At 39.7% G+C, this 20,354-nt stretch overlaps 1 protein-coding gene across 2 annotated transcripts in view; it reads left to right on the top strand.

The window, feature by feature from the left end:
* Nucleotides 1-20,122, top strand: part of LOC118332753 (trichohyalin-like) — a 21,965-nt gene extending 1,843 nt beyond the window's left edge. Inside the window, exons 2-6 of one of the 2 annotated variants that reach the window (XM_035668173.1) lie at nucleotides 11,218-11,346; nucleotides 12,293-12,716; nucleotides 14,236-14,478; nucleotides 14,673-14,920; nucleotides 15,837-20,122. In XM_035668173.1, the coding sequence (XP_035524066.1) occupies nucleotides 11,333-11,346; nucleotides 12,293-12,716; nucleotides 14,236-14,478; nucleotides 14,673-14,920; nucleotides 15,837-18,411 (3,504 nt within the window). In that variant the 5' untranslated portion in view covers nucleotides 11,218-11,332 and the 3' untranslated portion in view covers nucleotides 18,412-20,122. Of the gene's footprint in view, nucleotides 1-11,217; nucleotides 11,360-12,292; nucleotides 12,717-14,235; nucleotides 14,479-14,672; nucleotides 14,921-15,836 lie in introns of both variants that reach the window. The other variant, XM_035668172.1, reaches the window with a different exon arrangement.
* Nucleotides 20,123-20,354: the final 232 nt, after the last annotated feature.

Genomic DNA, 20,354 nt, shown 5'->3' with positions numbered 1-20,354 from the left:
TGTCTATGGTTTGTGTGTGGTGCTTGTTGTGTTTTTAAATTTGCAACCTTTTAGCCACGCTGTTTCTGCTGCATGAGCCGATCTGCCTTTGCCGTCTTGTTTTGTCCTCTTACAAACGTGTCTCTTTGCTCAGGAATCAGTCCAAGTCCAACTCAGCCTACGCCTCCTGTAGGCCGGTGTGTGGATCCCCACCCTCCAAGCCGCCCAGCCGACACTCTCCTGGATTACCCCACCTCTGGACCTCCCACTCTCGCTGCCAGCTCCCCTTTTTTCACAAATTCACTCTTTTGTCAATAAAACTGTTAACACTCAAACTCTTGTTCCGATCTGCTTCTGGGTTCCCCTCAGAATCTGAACATTTAAGTTTGATTGTCTTGCATGTAATATTCTAGTTAGTAGAGACTGATATGTTGGCTTTTCTGCTGGAGGTGCCATAGACAAGGTTGATTTAATTTAGTTGCTCAAGTTAGCAATGTCTTACCCAAATGGTTTTGGCTACCACGATGGAGAAATCCCAATGCCTTCCAGGAGGAATGGCTTGTCCAAGGTGTGAAATGACCTTTAGCTCCCAAACACTGTTTAACTTCCTCTGCATTTTCTTCCTCCTTGCCTCTTGCCCTGTGTAAGTGAGATACTCAGAAAACCAAATTAACATTTAGATTCACAGACCATTGCTTTTAGCTTGTGCCTCAAATTTTACCATTTAACCATTAGAGTGTGTTCTTTGGAAAGACATTGGACCATGGAAGGAAAAAAACATACACACAAAAGTAGTCGACTTAGACACATTAAAATCACAACATACAGAAACAGTGAGACATAGATCAAAATTCTTTTATCATGTTTGTTTGGTGCTTCCGAAGAACTTACAGTTTCTTAGCTTGCATTGTTACTTTGTTCTTAGTTGTTGCACATTGAAAGTTTGATCTGGTTGTGTTGTTTTTTTTAAGAAGGTGAATCTTACTTTTTGTCTGTTTCTTTTAGTTTTTAAGCAAGATAGAATCGTACTTTCTTAGTCTATTCTTTTAGTTACTTCAATAACTTTCCTTTGTTATAACTGTTCTTTCAACATTTATTTTCCCTCTGTTTTGGGTTTTTTTTTGCAACAAATATTAATGCTATCGGTACCATAGCTCTCGTTAAAATGTACTTACCGGGCCCGGTAAATCCTTCTCCTGTCTCTACTCGAAATAACTTCCCATTTCTTTTCTATTGACATCCCTCCAAAAACACTCTACTCAGAAGATGCAAATCATTTGTGGCAAGAAACGAGTTCAAATCCTACAAAAAAAGATAATATCTGGCTTTTACACTTACTTTGCCCACAATCAGTTTCCCAATTCTTTTCCATCAACATTCCATTCAGAGGTTACAAATTCTTTCTTTGCGCAAGGAGAGCAAGTCAATCCCTACAAAAACAAGTATATCTCTGCCTTTTCTTACCCCGACCCGACCTGCATAGCCCTATTTCTCTTAAACAGTGTTCCACAATTGGCAGTGTACCCCACACTGCGACGTCACCCACTTGGACAGTGTTCCCAACACTGCCGGACAGTTCTTTAGACCCTTTTGGACTAGTATATACTGGTCTTTCAAGGATCAACTATCGGTCTTTTCTTTCATTAAATGGCCTTTATGTTTCCTGTATCTTTTTATAAAAGCCATAAGGAGAGGGTCAAATTCTATGGCCAAGGAAGAGGTATACAATAAAATTTGCGGACATTCTAAAGCATTTGCCAAAAAGGAAACCCAGGGAACTCATCCTGCATAACAACACAGTAACTTAACTTTAAAATTGGATGGCGCTCAACTTCTTTGTTATCCAGCCTTACAGACTCTTGACACACAGGAACCCCTCCTCTGAATCTGGATTCTTGATTTTACTGGTTGGTGTCCTTGGTCTGGAAGAAACAGTTCCTTGGAAGTATTTGCTCCCAGGTCACGGCACCATTTGTTGAAGAAAAATCATTCGTCCAGTTCAGGTTTGCTTGTGGAGGTGTGTGGTGGTGTGTTGTGGGGGGGGGTTCCTACACAAATTCAGTTGAAAAAACGGCAACTGATATTTCGTGCTAACTGTCCCTATTCGCTGAACAACCCTAAACTCACGCTTCAACATCTACCCCCGATAAGTATGCAACCGTTCTTTTGTACAAAACAAGATGATGATTAGGCAATTTTAACAGATACTGCTTCTCCACAAATACCATTTTGATTTATTATCTTGTATGTGCCCCTCCACCCTTGGACCACAGTGAGCCCTGCGTTTATTCCAGGTCACAGTGGTCTTTAAAACGTTTTATTTTTGTGCAAAGCTTTTGGAAATATTTGATATTTTCATATTGTAGTGTTTGTATTCCTTTTATTTGTTTCTATCAATCTATTGTTTAATTGCTGAAAGTGCTCATTGTTACTTATTGGTCATTTTTATCTTGGTTGTTTGGTTTATTTTCCTACAGCACTTTTGTAACATGCTAAGAGTGGGCTATAGAAATAAAGTTATATTATCTGCTTTCCCTAAAGCACGGAGAGGAAGTATTACGTTTGTTCCCCCTTTCTACACCAATCTTCGAAATCCACAATTCGAGTCACGTTGAACGTTTCATAAACCGGTGACCCTCCCCCCTGCTTCACGAATGAGTGGAAGGAGAAAGAAAGTTTCGTCGGCTGAACAAAGTGACTCAGCACATAAAGACTGGCGAAATCACTGGGAATTGAGGAAAAAAAGGAGAATCCCCCCCCGTCTGCTCCAACGTCGGACACATGAACGCTTCGACCATTCCGACCGGATATCTTTCAGTTGAGGTTCGCCCGCAGTGGAGTTTTTACACGGTTGGAATTCCACCGGCAGTGTAACATCAGAGGACGTACAGTTAGGCGGAGCTTTATCTTATTCCCTGCCTCTTTCCGGTGGAAGATGGAGGATGATGCATTGCTCCATAAATATAGGTCCAGAGCCGCAACACAGGATCCACACCGTGATCTGCAAGTTACTAACGTTACCAGGACCGGGGACCACATCATTGAAGGCAGCCAGAGTCTCCCTCGTATGTTTGAAGGGCTCAGACGGGCAAAGAGATCGGCTTTACCGTGGACTACGTAATACACCATCAAAAGTGCGCGCGGCCATGTTTCCAGCGACAGGGAGTGAACACTCACGTTTCATTCCGCTTTCCCTCTGACCCGGCTAAACTTAAAGCTCTCCGCGGGGTCTGAAGTGTCACCCGCTCTTTGGAGCCAGGCCGACGCTGCAGGATTTCTCGACGCTCCAGACGCCCGGCCCGAGTGGAATAACGAGATGACTCTGATGTCTTGCTACTGAAGCTACCTAAGCATCCGGACTCTTAGATCAAGGGGATTCATCCCCTACAGCCATTCACAACACACCCTCGCTCCCGGCGGCGGCAGGAACATATCTACCGCCAACTTGTAACTTTAATAAGTTCTGACAAACATGAGGATGCTTTTTTTGTTTGTTTATCTATAGTACTTCTACTGTTCGGTGATTGAATTCCAAAAAGCCCTCTGATATGGCAACCCAGTCTCATAAAAACGTTACCCTGCTACGTTTGTCACAATGAAAAACGTAGAAGGGGTTACAATAATGGCCCTAAGACATTGTATGAACTGTTACATCTTTTCTCTATTCTTTTCCATATTTTTTTGCATGCCAAGTCACATGATTTAAGATTCCGGCATGAGAACTAAAAACATGCGACATTTCTCCTCGTTTTTAGTGAAAAAAATCTATTTTGAGTTAGTTTCTGCATTAAAAAATGCGTTTTTATTCATTTTATAGCGGAGAATATATATTTTATTTCATAATTTCACTCAGTGAATGTACATAACTCACCAAAAAAATGGTTGAAACTGAAACATTTGGTTTGCCATGGACCCCTGCTATCGCCTAGCATTGCTGTGGTCCCAGATTCCACATAAGTGGAAAATTAAATTATCTCTTGTCTTAAAGATATTGTGGTGTTTATAACGCAGCACTACAGTAAGATGACGGCAATATGTTACTTTTAATAATCACGCTTTCAGTTTCAGTTTTGGCATTAGGCGGAAGTAACAACATTGGCGTTACTTATGGAGGATAGGAACCGTCCGCTTTGTGTTCACGCGAAGCAGCAGCTACTGGTCTCTGTTTTACGTTAAATATCTTATTAGAACACAACATTGTGTTATTTCTTGCATAGATCTATACATGCAAGTATAATTTTATTATTAGCGTGTGTGATATTTGATATATTGGGTAGCATATATGTTTTCACAACCATAAAATGGAGGAATACAACTGGGGGTCAACATTTTTTATAACAGTAGGTCTCATGTCTTGCTCCAACATTTTTGTCCCGTAAGTTAATAAGCCTTCAAATCATGCCGAGGTTTACAGGTTCAGAAGTAAATTCCAAAGCAGGAATAATATAAACCATTTAAATTGTCTATATGTTACTGCTCCAAGTCAAGACCTGTCCAGTGATTGTTTGGTTAGCTTCTAATGACAAAGCTTTAATTTTTTCACATTTTGGACATGTGCCTCAGGCTTCAGGTTCAGAGAGCACTTTGGAGTCTTCAAGTGGTGTGTGTGTGTGTGTGTGGTTGTGTGTGTTGTGTTTGTGTGTAATACATAATGATATTAATAAAGCACTTGCACACGCTTTTGTCTACTAAAAAAACTATCAACTATTAGATGCATTGTGTGGAGAGTCGATTGGCTGAAAAAGAGCACAGTAGCACACTGCAGTCATCTTTTTAACCAGGTAACAAAAACACAAAACAACTGAAACAGGGAAGGGCCTATCAACGAATGTCATAAACACAATGTTAAAATAGCAAATTAATAGAGATTATGCAATACTCTAATATTTGCATGCAAGCAACCTAGACTGGGTGTAGCCTACTCTCTAAAAACAGTGTTATTTAATCTACCAACTTGCGGTTATGAAATGTTCACCCATATAGGGTTAGTTGTATATGGGAAATTGGTTATTTTGTGCAACTCATGTGCTGGAGTCAAAATCCATCAACCCAACATCATCGGTTGACTTCAGCACCTGGGTTCGTTTGTGCTTCCAACATCATCACATCATCACCCTTGAGTCCACCAGAGTCCTCACACACCAGTAGAGAACCTGACTGGTCATCCATTCGAGGCAAATAAAAATAAAGGTTTGTGCACACTAACATATTCAATCACATTGTCTGTGGTTGCGTTGTACTTATTATAGTAGTATCATTTATATTGTCCGAGGCAGTTGGGTTGTTTGGTTAACAACGTAGCTAGCCATTTAGCTGTTATATGGGAAGGACAGATACAGCTTATCTGTTTGGTCTGAATTATAATTAATGAATTAATGAACAAGTTCATAATGCCCATGGGCATATGGTCATGTTTATTGAGTTCACCAGGCTAATTTGCCAGCTAGTTTGATAGCTAGTTTGCTAGCTAGCCAGGTCATTCGCCAGTTAACTAACGTTAGTTTACTAGCCAACAGGCTGTCAGTTAGTTGCTTTGCTAGCTGGTGTTTCGGTTTAACAGGTGACTTTCACGTAGGCGGTCTCCTAAAAAGGACTTAATAGTTTAATAATTTTTCATCTGTTGAAAATTAAATATCTCTTGTCTTAAAGATATTTGTGTTTTATAACGCAGCACTACAGTACGATGACGGCAAATATGTTACCTTTAATAATCACGCTTTCAGTTTCAGTTTTGATAGCGGAAGTAGCAACATTGGCCGTTACTACGGATGGATGAGGACCGTCCGCTTTTGTGTCACGCGGAGCAGAGCACTGGTCTCACTGTTTTACTTAAATATCTCATTACCAAACATTGTGTGTCTTCTTAGCAAAGATCAATACATGCAGTATAATTATTATTAGTACAGTGTGTGATATTTGATATATTGGGTAGATATATGTTTTCACAACCATTAAAATGGAGGAACTACAACTGGGTGTCAACACTTTTTTATAACAGTAGGTCTCATGTCTTGTAACCATTTTTGTCCCGTAATATATAAGCCTTCAAATATGGCCTGAGGTTAACGTTCCAAAGGTCAATCATCTCAAACCCAGGAATAATACAAACCATTTAAATTGTTATATGTTACTCTCCAAAGTCAAGACCTTTCCAGTGATGTATTTGTTTAGCTTAATGACAAAGCTTTAATTTTTTCACATTTTGGACATGTGCCCTCAGCCTCAGGGTTCAGAGACGACCTTTGAGTGCTTCAAGTGTGTGTGTGTGGTGTGTGTGTGTGTGTGTTGTGTGTGTTTGTGTGTAATACAAATAATATTAATAAAGCACTGCACACGCTTTTGTCTACTAAAAAAACTATAACATTAGATGCATTGTGTGGAGAGTAACTTGGCTGAAAAAGAGCACAGTAGCAGCACTGCAGTCATTTTTTAACCAGGTAACAAAAAACAAAAAACAACTGAAACAGGGAAGGCCTATCAAGAATGTCAGAAACACAATGTTAAAATAGCAAATTAATAGAAGATTATGCAATACTCTAATATTTGCATGCAGAGCAACCTAAGACTGGGTGTGCCTACTCTCTAAAAACAGCGGTTATTTAATCCTACCCAACTGCTGGGTTATGAAATGTTTTACCCCATTATGGGTTACTTTATATGGAAATTGGTTATTTTGTGCAACTCATGTGCTGAGTCAAAATCCATCAACCCAACATACATCGGTTGACTCAGCACCTGGGTTGTTTGTGCTTCGAACATCCATCACATCATCACACTTGAGTCAACCAGAGTCCACACACCAGTAGAGAACCTGACTGGTCCTCCATCTCGAGGCAAATAAAAAAAAAGTTTGTGCACACTACATATCTAATTCACATTGTCTGTGTTGCGTTACTTATTAAGTAGTATCTTTATATTGTCCCGAGGCTATTTGGTTGGTTTGGTTAACAACGTAGCTAGCCATTTAGCTGTTATCATGGAAGGACAGATACAGCTTATCTGTTTGGTCCTGAATTAATAATTAATGAATTAATGAAACAAGTTCATAATGCCCATGGGCATATGGTCATGTTTATTGAGTTCACCAGGGCTAATTTGCCAGCTAGTTTGCTAGCTAAGCCAGGTGATTCGCCAGTTAACTGTTTACTAGACAACAGCCTGTCAGTTTAGTTCCCTTTGCTAGCTGGTGTTTCGGTTTAAACTGGTGACCGTGTTAACTGGTGACTTTCACGAGGCCGTTCTCCCTAAAAGAACTTTATAGTTAATAACTTTTCATCTGTCTTTAATGTCTAACTATCTAACCATTTATGTAGGTTCAATTGTGTTTAGGAGACGTATTAACTAGCGTAAGCATAATCTTAAACTGTGAGCAAGTCCCCCCGTTCAACACGTTCACGCAGTTTAAACCGAAACACCTGCTATAAATGAACGTGCTTGTTTTTCCTGAAGCTTTTAATGTGAAATGTGAAGGCATAACATAGTGTTTGACTGATTAAAGTATGTAAAAACAGTGAGATAACCTCATATGTCTGACTAAATGCATTTATGTGCATTTATTTAAGTAATGTGGTGACCCACAATAGATACTGTGAGAGGTTAACGGTTACTAGTTCCAGTTGACAGTTGGTTGACTGTTAGTTTCAGTTAGAGTGCAGTTGTTTAGGTTGACTCGACGCATCTTGTCTCCTGTCTCTTCAATTACCTCACTCCACAGTAAGCTATTTAAAATGTGTAACGTTATATGTTTTCAATATAAAACCAAGTAGTGATTTATCAAATCTATGCTATATCTTATAGCTCTCTTGCATTCTTTCTTTTTTAGCCTGGAATAAACATGGTGGAGTACCTCCATGAGGCCAAGGCATGCAAACCATACCCCTACATCCTGACGCTGGGAAATGATCAGAGTGCATTTCAGGCCTTCGTCATCATAGCTGGACAGGCCTTGGAACAAGAAGCACTGCTTCAGGCCATTGATGTCTGTTTCAAGGCATTCTTTGTCTTAGACATTAAATACCCGAAGCAGTGTGAACATGTGTGGGAATTCATACAGAGTGTAATCTATGAAATGCCAGGAGGGGAGTCCAAAATGGTAAAGTTTCTTCAAACTAGAATACTTGCTTGCAACTAGAGCTAATGGCCTCAAGGACAGCTTTTTAATACCAGGCAAACAGGAATTTGAAAAATGTTCACTATAGACCTGTTGGCTGTTGAATGTTCAGCCAGTTCATTCATAATTGTTGTTTTGCACTGAATGTTTTACTATCTGACTGATTTGAACTGTTCCAGTTCCACTATATTGTTGATATTTTCTAATAATATTTTTTTTCAAAGATTCCAGTATTGTTTAAGTGTTTATTGCAAAATATATGCATAAATCTAGCATGTATTTTGTTATAGGTTTGTAGTTTAACAGTTTTATAGCTATGGGTAGTCTATTGCAATTTATTTTCTTAAATTGTACTGTAATGTGTTAGAATTAATCTGACATATTGGTTAATTTGACCCAGCATTTGGGTAGAGTATATAACAAATATGTAGTTGAATCAACCCAGAATTGTATTTAATTTGAAGAATATTTAACTCATCTGTTGGGTTAAAAAGGACCAACCCATCTTGCTGGGTCAAATTAACTACTGCTGGTCTGGTGTAATATTGATCCAGCGGTTGGGTTATTTTTAACCCATCATTTTTCTGTATGTAATTAAGGTTCTGTTCCATTCAGATCAAACAGAGTCAGGGTGCTGCTACATGTGGTCTAACTGAAAAGGTTCTGCTACTCTAAATGGAACGGAACCTTAATTAGTAGCATTGGTAACACCTGTGTTTATCCTACTATTTAATATGAAAATGGCTGCTGTGAAAATGGTCTATTCTTCCATGTAACTAATCCCATATGTGCTATGGGCGTCAATTGATGTGAATAAAATGACATTACATGGCTATGTATGTATGTACTGCAGTTTTCCCACCTACTTTGCCATATAGCATTGTTATCTTAGCCACTAACTGGTACAAGGTGTAGAAAAGCAGACAGCACAATGGTCTGTGAAATTCAGATTTTAGGAGACTACTCACTGTAGTTTCTGAATTTCTAAAGCTTCCACCAACTCTAGTGAGAATGAAAGTCACCCACCTACCTACTGATGTAGGCCTCCAGAAACCTACTCCTTCAAAGACAGTTTTCTTGACTTTAGACATTGATATCTCTACAGTGGCTTAACAGATTTTCACTATATAAACTGCATTTGAAGCATTCTTTTGCTATTTGATCTGTGATGATAGCCCTCACCAATCTCTTACAATGTTAGTGAACATAGGACCCTGGGAATGGAGGGAATATATTTAATTGTGTTCACTGGTAGTCTCAGGGGGGTCTCTAGTATGCTAATCCTAATCCTGATTAAGATGTTTTCAACATAAATGTATCATAATTTTTGCCCCAGCCCCTCAGAGTCCACCACTGCCTGTGTTAACCCATTTCAGGCCTGTATCTGTAGTTGTAAGAAACACTTCACAGGTCACTGTTATTTGATTCTCAGCAGTTTTTATCTGGGACTTCTTTAATATCATCGTGTGCAGCTGGTGAGAGGAGGCCTGAGCTCATTTCCTAATTTTAAATCATCGTTATTTGGATAACTCATTTATCAACATAGACAGTGGTAATACCCAGAGTCCTTCTTCCAGACAGACAGGGATTAAAGCTGTGACCTTTATTTAACACTGCATTCTCTGTGACATCCTTGATTCTATGGCTTGTCTGTATTAAAACAGTCATTTAAAGGACCATAAAGATGTTTTTAGTACATATATACTATTTGTTCAAGCTCATTAACTATAGATAATTTCCTAAATCTTTCATCAGATTGATTTATATCGGTTCAACTTAATTTCTATAAAAACACATCAACTAACAGAGACTAGTAATATATAAAATAATCCATCACAGACTGGCAATTCAACCTGTCAAAGGTATGTTTTCTTTGCACGGTGATACATTTGAGACTAGGAAGTGTTTTGTTGGTGTGTTCAAAGACACTCTGACATCTGAGATTATTGCCAAATGAGAGACGACCAAATACACATTATCATTTTAATGATGTACATGTTTGCTTTCTTCTAATAAAAAGCATCCAAATAAAGACAAAAAAGTTTTGTGTTTAGATGAAAATCGAGAAAATGGTTTATAAAATTACGCATTATTAAATTCAGTTGACAGAAATAAGAAGGTTGAATAATAACGTAGATAATAATGCAGTATTAAATAATGGTCATCATAGTCATTTTGAGATCTCCATCCCACCAATAGAACCAGTATCTTACAGACTCTGTGCAGTGGTGCTTTCTTGTTGTTGTTGCTCTGTGAAGCACGCTGCTGAGCTATTTTTAATTATAGAGTGACGCCTGTCGTCTTGTGTCCCAGTTAGATTAGTCTTCAACAAGACACTACACTGAGAACTGGATCAAAACTGGACTAAACCTCTATCTGTCTCATATTATACTGTAGGTATGTATCAATACTGGAGATTAGTGTGAATTCTGCATATATATGATTAATGTTTTATATGTCTAGTGTAGAATATTTTTAAAGCAAGAAGGAGGAAACAGGAGGTGTTCAGAAATGACACTTGTCCAGAGCAGTTAACATTTTTTTGTTATTTACATATTTATCCCAAAGGTAATTTGGGGGTCTAGTGTGTAGGATTTAGTGGTATAGTGGTTCAACTACTACTCCACCAGAAGAAGACCTGCTCCCTCTGTAGATGAAAACATCTCATTCTAAAATAACAAAAACACAATGGTTCTTATTCTAAATGTTACTCACTGGACCTTTAAAGATGTCTACTACATCTACAATTTCATGCTTGTACTGTTGTAAATTCAACAGAAACACCTGCAGGGTAATATTGTATATTGATAACATAATATAATATTATTGTTGGAAAGTGGTCAGCACAGGCATTACTGAAACACATCAACAATCTGACCCCTGTTGTTGTGTTGTGGTGTGTTCATGTGCTGTTGGGAATTGTGACTATGCACATTTATGATTCTGCTGATGAAGCCCATGCTTGTGAACAAAACTCTGTTCATCAACTGACCCCATTAGTATCACATGTCTGGAGATTCCTTCCCAGCAACAAGCTACAAAGAGTTACTGTAGAAATGCAACTTAACATTATTAGTGACATGCTTAACCTATTTCTGGTGTTTATTGCTTGTTTGTGTGTCTTTTAGGAAACAGGATGTTGTCAAAAAAGGAGGAGCGGAGATCGTTCAGCAACGGGCCGCTGAGAGACCAATGGGAGAAGAGAGCTCAGAGCTTGGCGGACCAGTGCAAACAGGAGGCTGAATGGAAGGAGAAAAGTGAGAAAAAAATGTGAGAATATATGATGCTATGAGTTGTTTTTGTATCACAGCTGTAAGGTGATAGCTTTGTACAGTGATGAAAACTTTAGCATAATACAAAGTGAATCCAAGATTTAAATATTAAACTGTGGCTACAATCATGTTAATACCTGGATGTGAACTGGCTCTAAGGTTTTTAGGTTTTTGCTATACTTGTTAGCCCATTCAGAAATTTAAAACTTATAGTGGTGGCTTGACTTTTCAAAAATGTCGCATGTCATTTATGCAGTTATCGCAACAGCCCTAGTAGCAACATGCAAATTTAGCAAGGATGTACATGTTCAATGTGGTGAAACCTTGGAAAACCATCATTTGAGCAGTGTGTTCTTCCATAGAGACAAATCGGGGTTGTAGGCTGAAGTAGATTAGTTAACAGTAAATCAGTTAGGACAAAAGCGTACCACTTCTGTCTAACTGTCTAACTTGAAAGTGGATGCTAAAGTGTAAATCATTAAATTCAGAGATTAATTATTTCATAAATATATGATGGTGGCGGCTCACCATCTCTTTGCGCCCAGTCTTTTGTTGAGTAGATGTTTGTGGCTTTTAGTTTCCATTTTTTCCAAAGTTGAACTTTCATGTAGAAGCTGTTTGTTAATACTCGACTAAACGTTTTTTTATTTATTTACATTTTCAACATATAGTCTCCTATGGGATCTCCTAAACAGTTTTCATGGCAAAAGCTCTTAAATAGAGAAATCCTTTACATACACAACAGTGTCTACTGGTGATCATGAACTACCTAAACATCTCTTTGTTCAGTCACACCGTGCCACTGCAAGAGCGCAAAATATTAACCAGCCGCCAGATTCGTCTATACTTGTCAGAGCTATGTTTTTCAGTGTCCACTCGTTCTGACAAATCTTGACTTGACATGTTTTTTATTTGTTTTTTGAATCTGCAGATCTTACTCAAAGTGGAATTATCACTGGTCACTTGTTTCCAAGGGAGAATTCAAGAAGGTTACCAGCGGCACAAATGAAGACGAAAAAAACAAGCCCAAAATCAAATTCAAAGTTGTCCCCCCTCCTCCCAAACCCAAACCTGAGCCTCCTCCACCGCCACCTCCCAAGAAAGAAGCTGCTCCCCAACCCCATAGGCTGAAACGCAAAGTTGAGGTGGATGTGTTTCGGCTTTGTTGGAGGGAGTCCTGGATGAGCATGAAGCCTCCAAAGTACCTTTACCTCAAGGCCAAAGAGTCAAAAGCCAGAATCCCAGGATTCACAACCATAGAGCTGACTAACAACAGGAAGTACCAACCAAAGGAGTACGGATCAGAGACTGAATGGGTGTCTCCTGCTGTGAAATGGCGTAATTCCTGGAAACAGGTACTGAGACTTACCACAAACCAAATAGTTCCACATTAAAAGACACTAAAAGCCAGACAGTTTTCAGATATGGGTCCAGCCATGCTTCGGGAAAAGTGTATGAGTCTGGAAAGGTTTTTGGCTATGCTGGGAGGTTCAGAGTGTTATGTTGCCTTGGTATAGTAGATGGGAGAAGGTGAGAGTATTTGTCAGTGTGGGACTGTGCATATGACTATTTCCTCGAGGCAGAAAGTACCAGTGCAGAACTGGACTGAACTGGACAAAATAATTTATTTTGCCAGAACTGCTGGCTTGACGAGATAGAAGGAACAGTCAACATACAGTACACTGAAAAAAAATGTGGCCAAAGGAACATTGCAACCATTGTGACTGTTGTGCATCTCATTCCAAAACCCTGGGCATTAATCACTGTTACATCAGCCTCCACTCTTCTAGATTCAGACTTTCAGGCAGATTTCTAAACCTGGCTTCTGGAATTCGCTCCCATTCAGCCACAGGAACAAAGTCTGGCTTGCAGTCAGCATTCTAGTTCATCCCAAAGGTGTTGGATGGGGTTGAGGTCAGGTCTCTATGCAGGCCAGTCAAGTTCTTCCACTCCAAACTTGGAAGAAAAAAATGTATGGAGCTGGCTTTGTGCACAGGGGCACTGTTATGTTGAAACAGAATAATATCAAACACAGTTGGAAGCACAGTATTGTATTAAAGATTATTTTATGCTGAATTAGGATTGTACTTCATTGAAACTATGCATTCAGACAGATAGTGTTCTGGCATCCAAACCTGTCAAACCAACGGCTGTCATGCCAGTCCAATGCTTTACACAACTCCAGCATCATATTTGGAAGAAATTAACCAACTAGCCTACAGTAATTTAATTACTCATAAGTCGTATGGTTGTGCCTGCTACCAACAAGCCATACATACAAAAAGGATGCTGGCTTTACCTGAAACTCAGATCAGATTAGCTGTGTGGCTGGGGCAACCTGCACAGGTCTCACTCCAATAAACGTGCACTGAGCTTGCAATGTTTTCATTTCAGTTGTAGGTTAAAAAATAGACACAGACAGAAACCAGAATGCTTAATTGACTGATACTCTCCTCTGCTCCGACCCCTGGCGTCATCATTGAAAAATAGCCTTTCAATAACCATCTCACTGATGGTCTTGTTTGTTTATGTATGTCACATTGAGGCATCAGTACTAAATTGAGACTGTTTCATAGCCAGTAAAAAACAAAAAAAATGTAGTACGTTTAAATATCAGTTTTCCAGTTAGAACAAATTACAGGTTCATTACTATACATGCATAAAGCATAGCAGGCGGTGTGTTCATCCAGTCAGGACTAGGTTTGTGTAGCTGTCAATCACCTGTTGTACAGCTCATAAATAACATCTATCTCAAGATGATTCATCCAGGACTTCCCCAGATCACAAGAGAACAGAGACCCTTGTGGGGTAGGTACAAAGTGACTAATTAACCCTTTGTAAACTATCTTTCCTCTTCATTGTTCTTGTTTCCAGGTGAAGAGTCCAGCACAGTTGGAGTGCTCTGAGGAGAAAGAATTCCAGTGGAAGATTTTGTTTGAAAGGAAACAGTTTCGTAAAGCTGAGATAGAAAATTATTCTCTTCCTGTCTGGGCTGGTACTTGGAAGTGGATAAACTTTCCTTTCAGACAGCAGAAACAGAAGTGGGATCGCACCTGGCCTGATTACGAACTAAACCTCAGCGACAAGTTTGACGAAGTACAAGAACTAGAGGAGCAGGTGGGGATCAACATCATTACAATTACTGTTTCTTTGATGTTTTTCTCTTTTAACTTTGTTGGCCACATAGAAACTGATAATGATAGATACATGTCAGGTCAGAGACCCGATGCTAATGACTAATGACCACTGAACAATCAGGACACCCATTTTTATTATCATTTTTAAGAATATATGTTGTGATCATTAAACAGGACGAGCCCTTGGACTGGGAGGAATCGTGGAAACTGTCCGGGGCAGAACTGGAACCAATAGACTCCACAGATGATGATATAATAACTACAAGCTTCTTCAGCACTGAAACCACAGTGATGATGAGGATAAACAACGTGTTCCTGCCTGGGTGGAGTGACTCATGGCTGCTCTCTGCTGCTCCTCTGGAGGAAGCAGAAGAGCGCCACAAGAACTGGAGCTCCTGCTGGGGATATAGGCAACAGATCAGGTGGGTTGGCGTTGAGTGAACCATACCTAAATTGTTAAGCACTTTTCTAGCGTGCGCCTAGGTTAATCTGATGGCATTGGTGATTTGCAATCTGGAATGGACAAATACCAGTATGCCACTGTATCGGTGGGCTGACTGACCGTCCAAAAATCAAAACTAACACCAAAGTTAGTTTATTTTGGGTTTTTTGCATACCAGCCTAAACAAAAATGCAAATAACTCAGTAGTACAGAAGTATTCTGGTGTTAAGATGGCACAAATATTCCCATATTTACTAATGTACTACTATGTAACAACAAGAAAGGAATTCCATGACACAAAAGTCAAGTCCAACGTTTATACAATCTGTCTATCTAAAATCTATCTGAAAACAACATGTCTTGATTTACGTATTACCAGTTTTTAACTACATATGAATCTTTCTCAATTTAATACTGATGCTTCTCTATGACTTATATAAACAAATGTGAAACAAACAAAACTGTCGCCAGAAACAACACCAAATGAAAGTTCCTTGTAGGGCCTTTAAAGTGCTTGGTTGAGGAGTTTACTATACAACCAGATATTTTAAATGAAAATAAAGAAATAAATAGTAGTGGAATTTAAGCAAACATTTTTGAAAACTTAAAAGCGGATTTGAAAAATGTCTTACAATAATGCATGACAGTTGACAGTTGATTATTGATTCTAAGTTAATTAATGTCCTTTTACTGGACAATAGTGAAAATGATTTAATTGAGAGAGAGTAGAAATAGAAAGAGAAATAAATTCTACATGTTTTTGTTTGTTTGACACTGTCTTAGATAATACTATTGTTGGCTCAGTTGTCTTGGCTCTGATGGAGGCTGTGAGATGTGGTTGAATCAATCAAACTGATCCTACCAAAATAAAACCGAACCTACGACTGTATCCACAGGTGGTGTGAGGCTTCACTGGAGTCCCATCATCGACACAGCGCCATGCTGACGAGGAGACGCAACACCCTGAACCTCCTCCTCACAGCCCAGCTAGAAGATGAGATCCCCGATAGCACAGAGTGGACGGAGGCCTGGAGGACTCCTAAACAATGGATCCAATCAGAAGAGGTTGAACTGGACAAGACCCAGGAGGAGGGTGAAGTGGAGGAGATGATGGATGACACAGAGGAGGAAGAAGAGGAAGACGAGGAGGAGGAAGAGGAGATGGATGACAAAGAGGAGGAGGTGGAACAAGAGGACGTGGATGAGGGAGTGGAAAATGAGGAGGATGAAGGTGTAGAAGAGGAAGACAAAGAAATTAATAAGAAGGATGAGGAGGTTGAAGAAGGTGAGGAGGAGGAAGATGAAGGAGTCGATGAGGACGAAGAAGAGGACGAAGAGGTCGACAGCAAGGAGAAGGACAAAGAAGTAAACGAGGACGAAGCAGTGATAAAGAAGAAGAAGGACAGAGAATTGGATAAGGAGAAGGAAAGCGAGGAAGAAGAAGAAGAGGAGGAGGAGAATGACGAGGAGGAGGATGTAAAGGAGAAGAATGGAAACAATGAAGTGCATAAAGAGGAGGGCAAAGAACATGAGGAGGAGAGAGGCAAACATGTACACAAGGAGCAGGAGGACAAAAACATAAACCAAAATGGTGAGGAAGATGAAGAGGAGGAGGAGGACAAAGAAGTAGATGAGGAGGACACAGAAGCAAAACAAAAAGACAAGAACGATGAAGTAGATAACGAGGAGGAAGAAAAAGACGAGAATAAGCACAAAAATGTAGATGAGGAGGAGGAGGAGGAAGACAAACAAAGTGATGAGGAAGAGGAGGAGGAGGAGAATAAAGAAGTACATGAGGAAAAGGACAAAATAGCAAACAAAAAGTACCAGGAAGATGTTGTAGACAAAGAAGAGAAAGACAAAGAAGTTGAGGAGGAGGAGGAGGAGGAGGAAGAGGAGGAGGAAGAGGACGAGAATGAGGAATATGTGGAAGTACAGGAGGAGGAGGAAGAAGATGAGGAGTATGAGGACACACAGGAGGAGAAGGACAAAATAGCAAAAAAGAAGGACTGGCAAGATAAAGTAGACAAGGAGAAGGAGGACAAAGAAAAAGACGAGAACAAAGACAAAAATGTAGAGGAAGACGAGGAGGAGGAGGATGAAGACGAGGAGGAGGAGGATGAAGACGAAGAGAAAGAGTTTGAGATAGAATGGGCAGAGAAAAAAGAGGAGAAAGAAAAAGCAGGCAAGAAAGGGGACAAAGTAAACAAGGTGGTGAAAAGTAAAGAAGTAGATGAAGAGGAGGATAGTGTAGAAGAAGAAGAGGATGATGAAGATGAAGCAGATGAAGACCACGAAAGAGAAGAAGACACCAAAAAAGAGATGGACAATAAAATAAATGAAGAGGAAGAAGACATAGTAAATGAGAAGGATAGAAAGGATGAAAATGTCAAAGAAGTGGTCAATGAGGAGGATGAAGAAGCAGACGAGGAGGATGAAGAAGTAGATGAGGAGGATAAAAAGGAAAAAGAAGTGGAAAATGAGGAGGAGGAAGAGGAGGAGGAGGAGGAGAAGGACGACGACGAGGGTGTAGATGAGGAGGACAAGGATGACAAAGCAAAGGAGGACCAAAAAGATGAAAAGAACAAAGTGGACAATGAGGAGGACGAAGATGTAGATGAGGAGGACCAGGATGAAGTTGTAGACAAGGAGGAAGACGATGACAAAGCAGAGGAGGAGGACAAAAAGGATGAAAAGGACAGAGGGGACAATGAGGAGGAAGAGGATGAAGAAATAGACGAGGAGGAGGAGGACGAAGAAGCAGATGAGGAGGACGAGGATGACAAAGCAAAGGAGGATAAAAAAGATGAAAAGGACAAAGAAATGGACAATGAGGTGGATGAAGAAGCAGATGAGGAGGATGAGGATGAAGACGAGGAGGACGAGGATGAAGACGAGGAGGACGAAGATGAAGATGTAGAGGAGGAGGAGGAGGATACTGACAAAGAAGACGCTCAAGTAGAGGAGATGGCAGCAAAAACAGAGGATGACCACGAAAAAGTAGACAAGAAAGACGAGGACAACACAGTAGTAAAGAAAAAGAAACGAATCAATTGCAAACCTGACGTCCCACTCCATCTGCAGTTCCACAAAATCAATGCCTCCTTCTCCTCCTGGAAGCAGTCGTGGATGGTGGCAGTGGCTCACAGAGGAGGAGATGAAGGTGAGGAAGATGAGGAGGAGGGGGAGGAAGAGGAGGAGTGGCGAGCTTGGAAAGAGTCGTGGAGGATATGTCGGTGGAAGAGGCCGGATAAGGACGAGGTGGCGTGTTTCTCCACCAAGAACCGGAGTCAGAGGTACATGGGATTGATGCATGAAGAACAAGGTATGCCGAAGGGTGAATGGACTCTGAGCTGGAAGATGACCAAGACTGCAGCAAAGGATGTAGGCACTGAAGAAGAAGAAGAAGAAGAAGAAGAAGAGGAGGAGGAGGAGGAGGAAGAAGAAGAAGAAGAAGCAGAGAAAAGTTAAAGTTTTCTAAAAGCTAAAGGTTATGAGTTGCGAAGTACATTGTCATTTTAAAAATGACGGCGCCTAGGGAAGTCAGAGGGTCTGGGTCAAACCTTAAGACTTGGTACTCAATGTGTCCGTAGAACCATAAACTGGCATCGACTAGTCTTTGAGCAGATGGGTCCTGATTTCAGTCCAAATTTAGCTAATTTAAGATTGGACGACGTGCTTATATGTCTACCTGTGTTTAGACCAACGACAGGTTACTTGTTAATTTATTACATATTACCTAAGGTAAAAAGTAATTTACTTTAATAATTTTACTTACTTACTCATTACTCAAGAGAACAACATTGCAGTTTAACAAGCAGTCACCTACAGTTTTACTGACCATCCAGCAGCTAGCTTAACCCCAGTGACTGCAAATGGCTATGGTGCGTGCATAAGCGCATACATGTGCATGTGCATGAGTGTGTGGTACACCCTCCTGGTTCGGCGGTTTGAAAATATGGTCGTCCTACTGTAGTAGGTATGTGAATGTAGGCATACCCATGGGTAAAGTTAGCAAGCCAGCTAAAGACACACAACATGTAAATAAGCTAACTTTAGGAGAACAATTTTCTCCTCTTTTGGTAGAAGAACCACCTTCCCCTACCTCAAACCCCTTCGCCATGCTAGCAGCTAGGTCCTGGACCGATATCCTCCATATAATTCCTGGTAAGACAGTGACAAAGCTCAAAAGTAGTACCAGAGCGTTACTTAGATTAGTAATGGAGTTATGGAATTTCAAATTGTAATGCCTTACACTGCTTGTCATCTCGTCACAGTTAAGAAACTTCCTGTTGCAACTTTGTCTCACCATACTTAGCAAAGTTGTACAGTTTCCCTTTTTGTTCTTTTATAAAATGTAAAGAAGGAACTATTTCTTAAAGCACTATGTTGTTTTTCATATAGAAAGCAAGGTATCATACCACCACCGCCATTTACCACCAAACAAGGACACATCACTTTTGCGGGCAGTTTTTTTGTGTTCTTACAACTTAAACATTTTTAACGCTTAACACTCCTATTCCGCTGTTGAAAACACAACCTCCAGTTCCATTTGAGGCAGCAACACTTATAAGTTGAATGAAACTGTTTAAAGTGTAAAATAATTATTAATTATTAATAATAACTATCACACAAGGAGGTGTCCTCATAGAAAAGGTAATATTGTTGTCTCTATGTGGGCTAGTCTGTTCTGTCTCTTTTACCATTGTAGCTGGTTCCCCTGAACTATCCTCTATTGCTAGAAAGGTAGTGTTTGTAGCAAAGAAACACAAACACTGTTAAAGTGAAGCTGATAACAGAAAATGTCCCAAAAAACCACAAAGACGCATTTTGAGATTGATGTTTGACGGCTTAATGAATCCAAACAACAGACAACCAAAAAATTGTAAATTTAGCAAACACATTTCTACCCATCAACCAAACAGTGAGCATGTTGTCACACATTCTTGAGCACATGAGGTAGTGACAGTCTGGGAATATAACGCACTTTAAGAGGAGGAATTTGTTTAAATGTATAGAAAGTGTAATATGAAGAAATGTCACGTTCAGTGGTGTAGATGTGTAAGATGATGAAGAGCCAGTGTACAGTACAGTGATGTGTATCTTTACTGCATTGTTGTAAAGATAATGTATAAAATAAAGCTGCATTTATTAAAGTTATGAACCATATTTGTAAAACAAACATGTCTGTGTTGTGTTATGTGAAGCACTTTCATTGTATTTTATACCAGCTAGCCAAATGTTTTACAGTGGTTAAGGTCATTTTAAAGAAAAAGTTCAGCATTCTCTATTGACAGAAATGGAATATAAAATTAATAGGTATGTTTCAATGAGTGTATAATCACCTGAAAATTAAAAATTGTTTTTGATACTTTAGAATGAGCCGTTTTTATTTACAGAGCAGCGTATCTTCT

This window comes from Morone saxatilis, unplaced genomic scaffold (genome assembly GCF_004916995.1).
Source record: "Morone saxatilis isolate NCDOM2014 unplaced genomic scaffold, NCSU_SB_2.0 Contig21, whole genome shotgun sequence".
Taxonomy (NCBI): domain Eukaryota; kingdom Metazoa; phylum Chordata; class Actinopteri; family Moronidae; genus Morone; species Morone saxatilis.
This window is presented reverse-complemented; position numbering and strand designations above follow the sequence as displayed.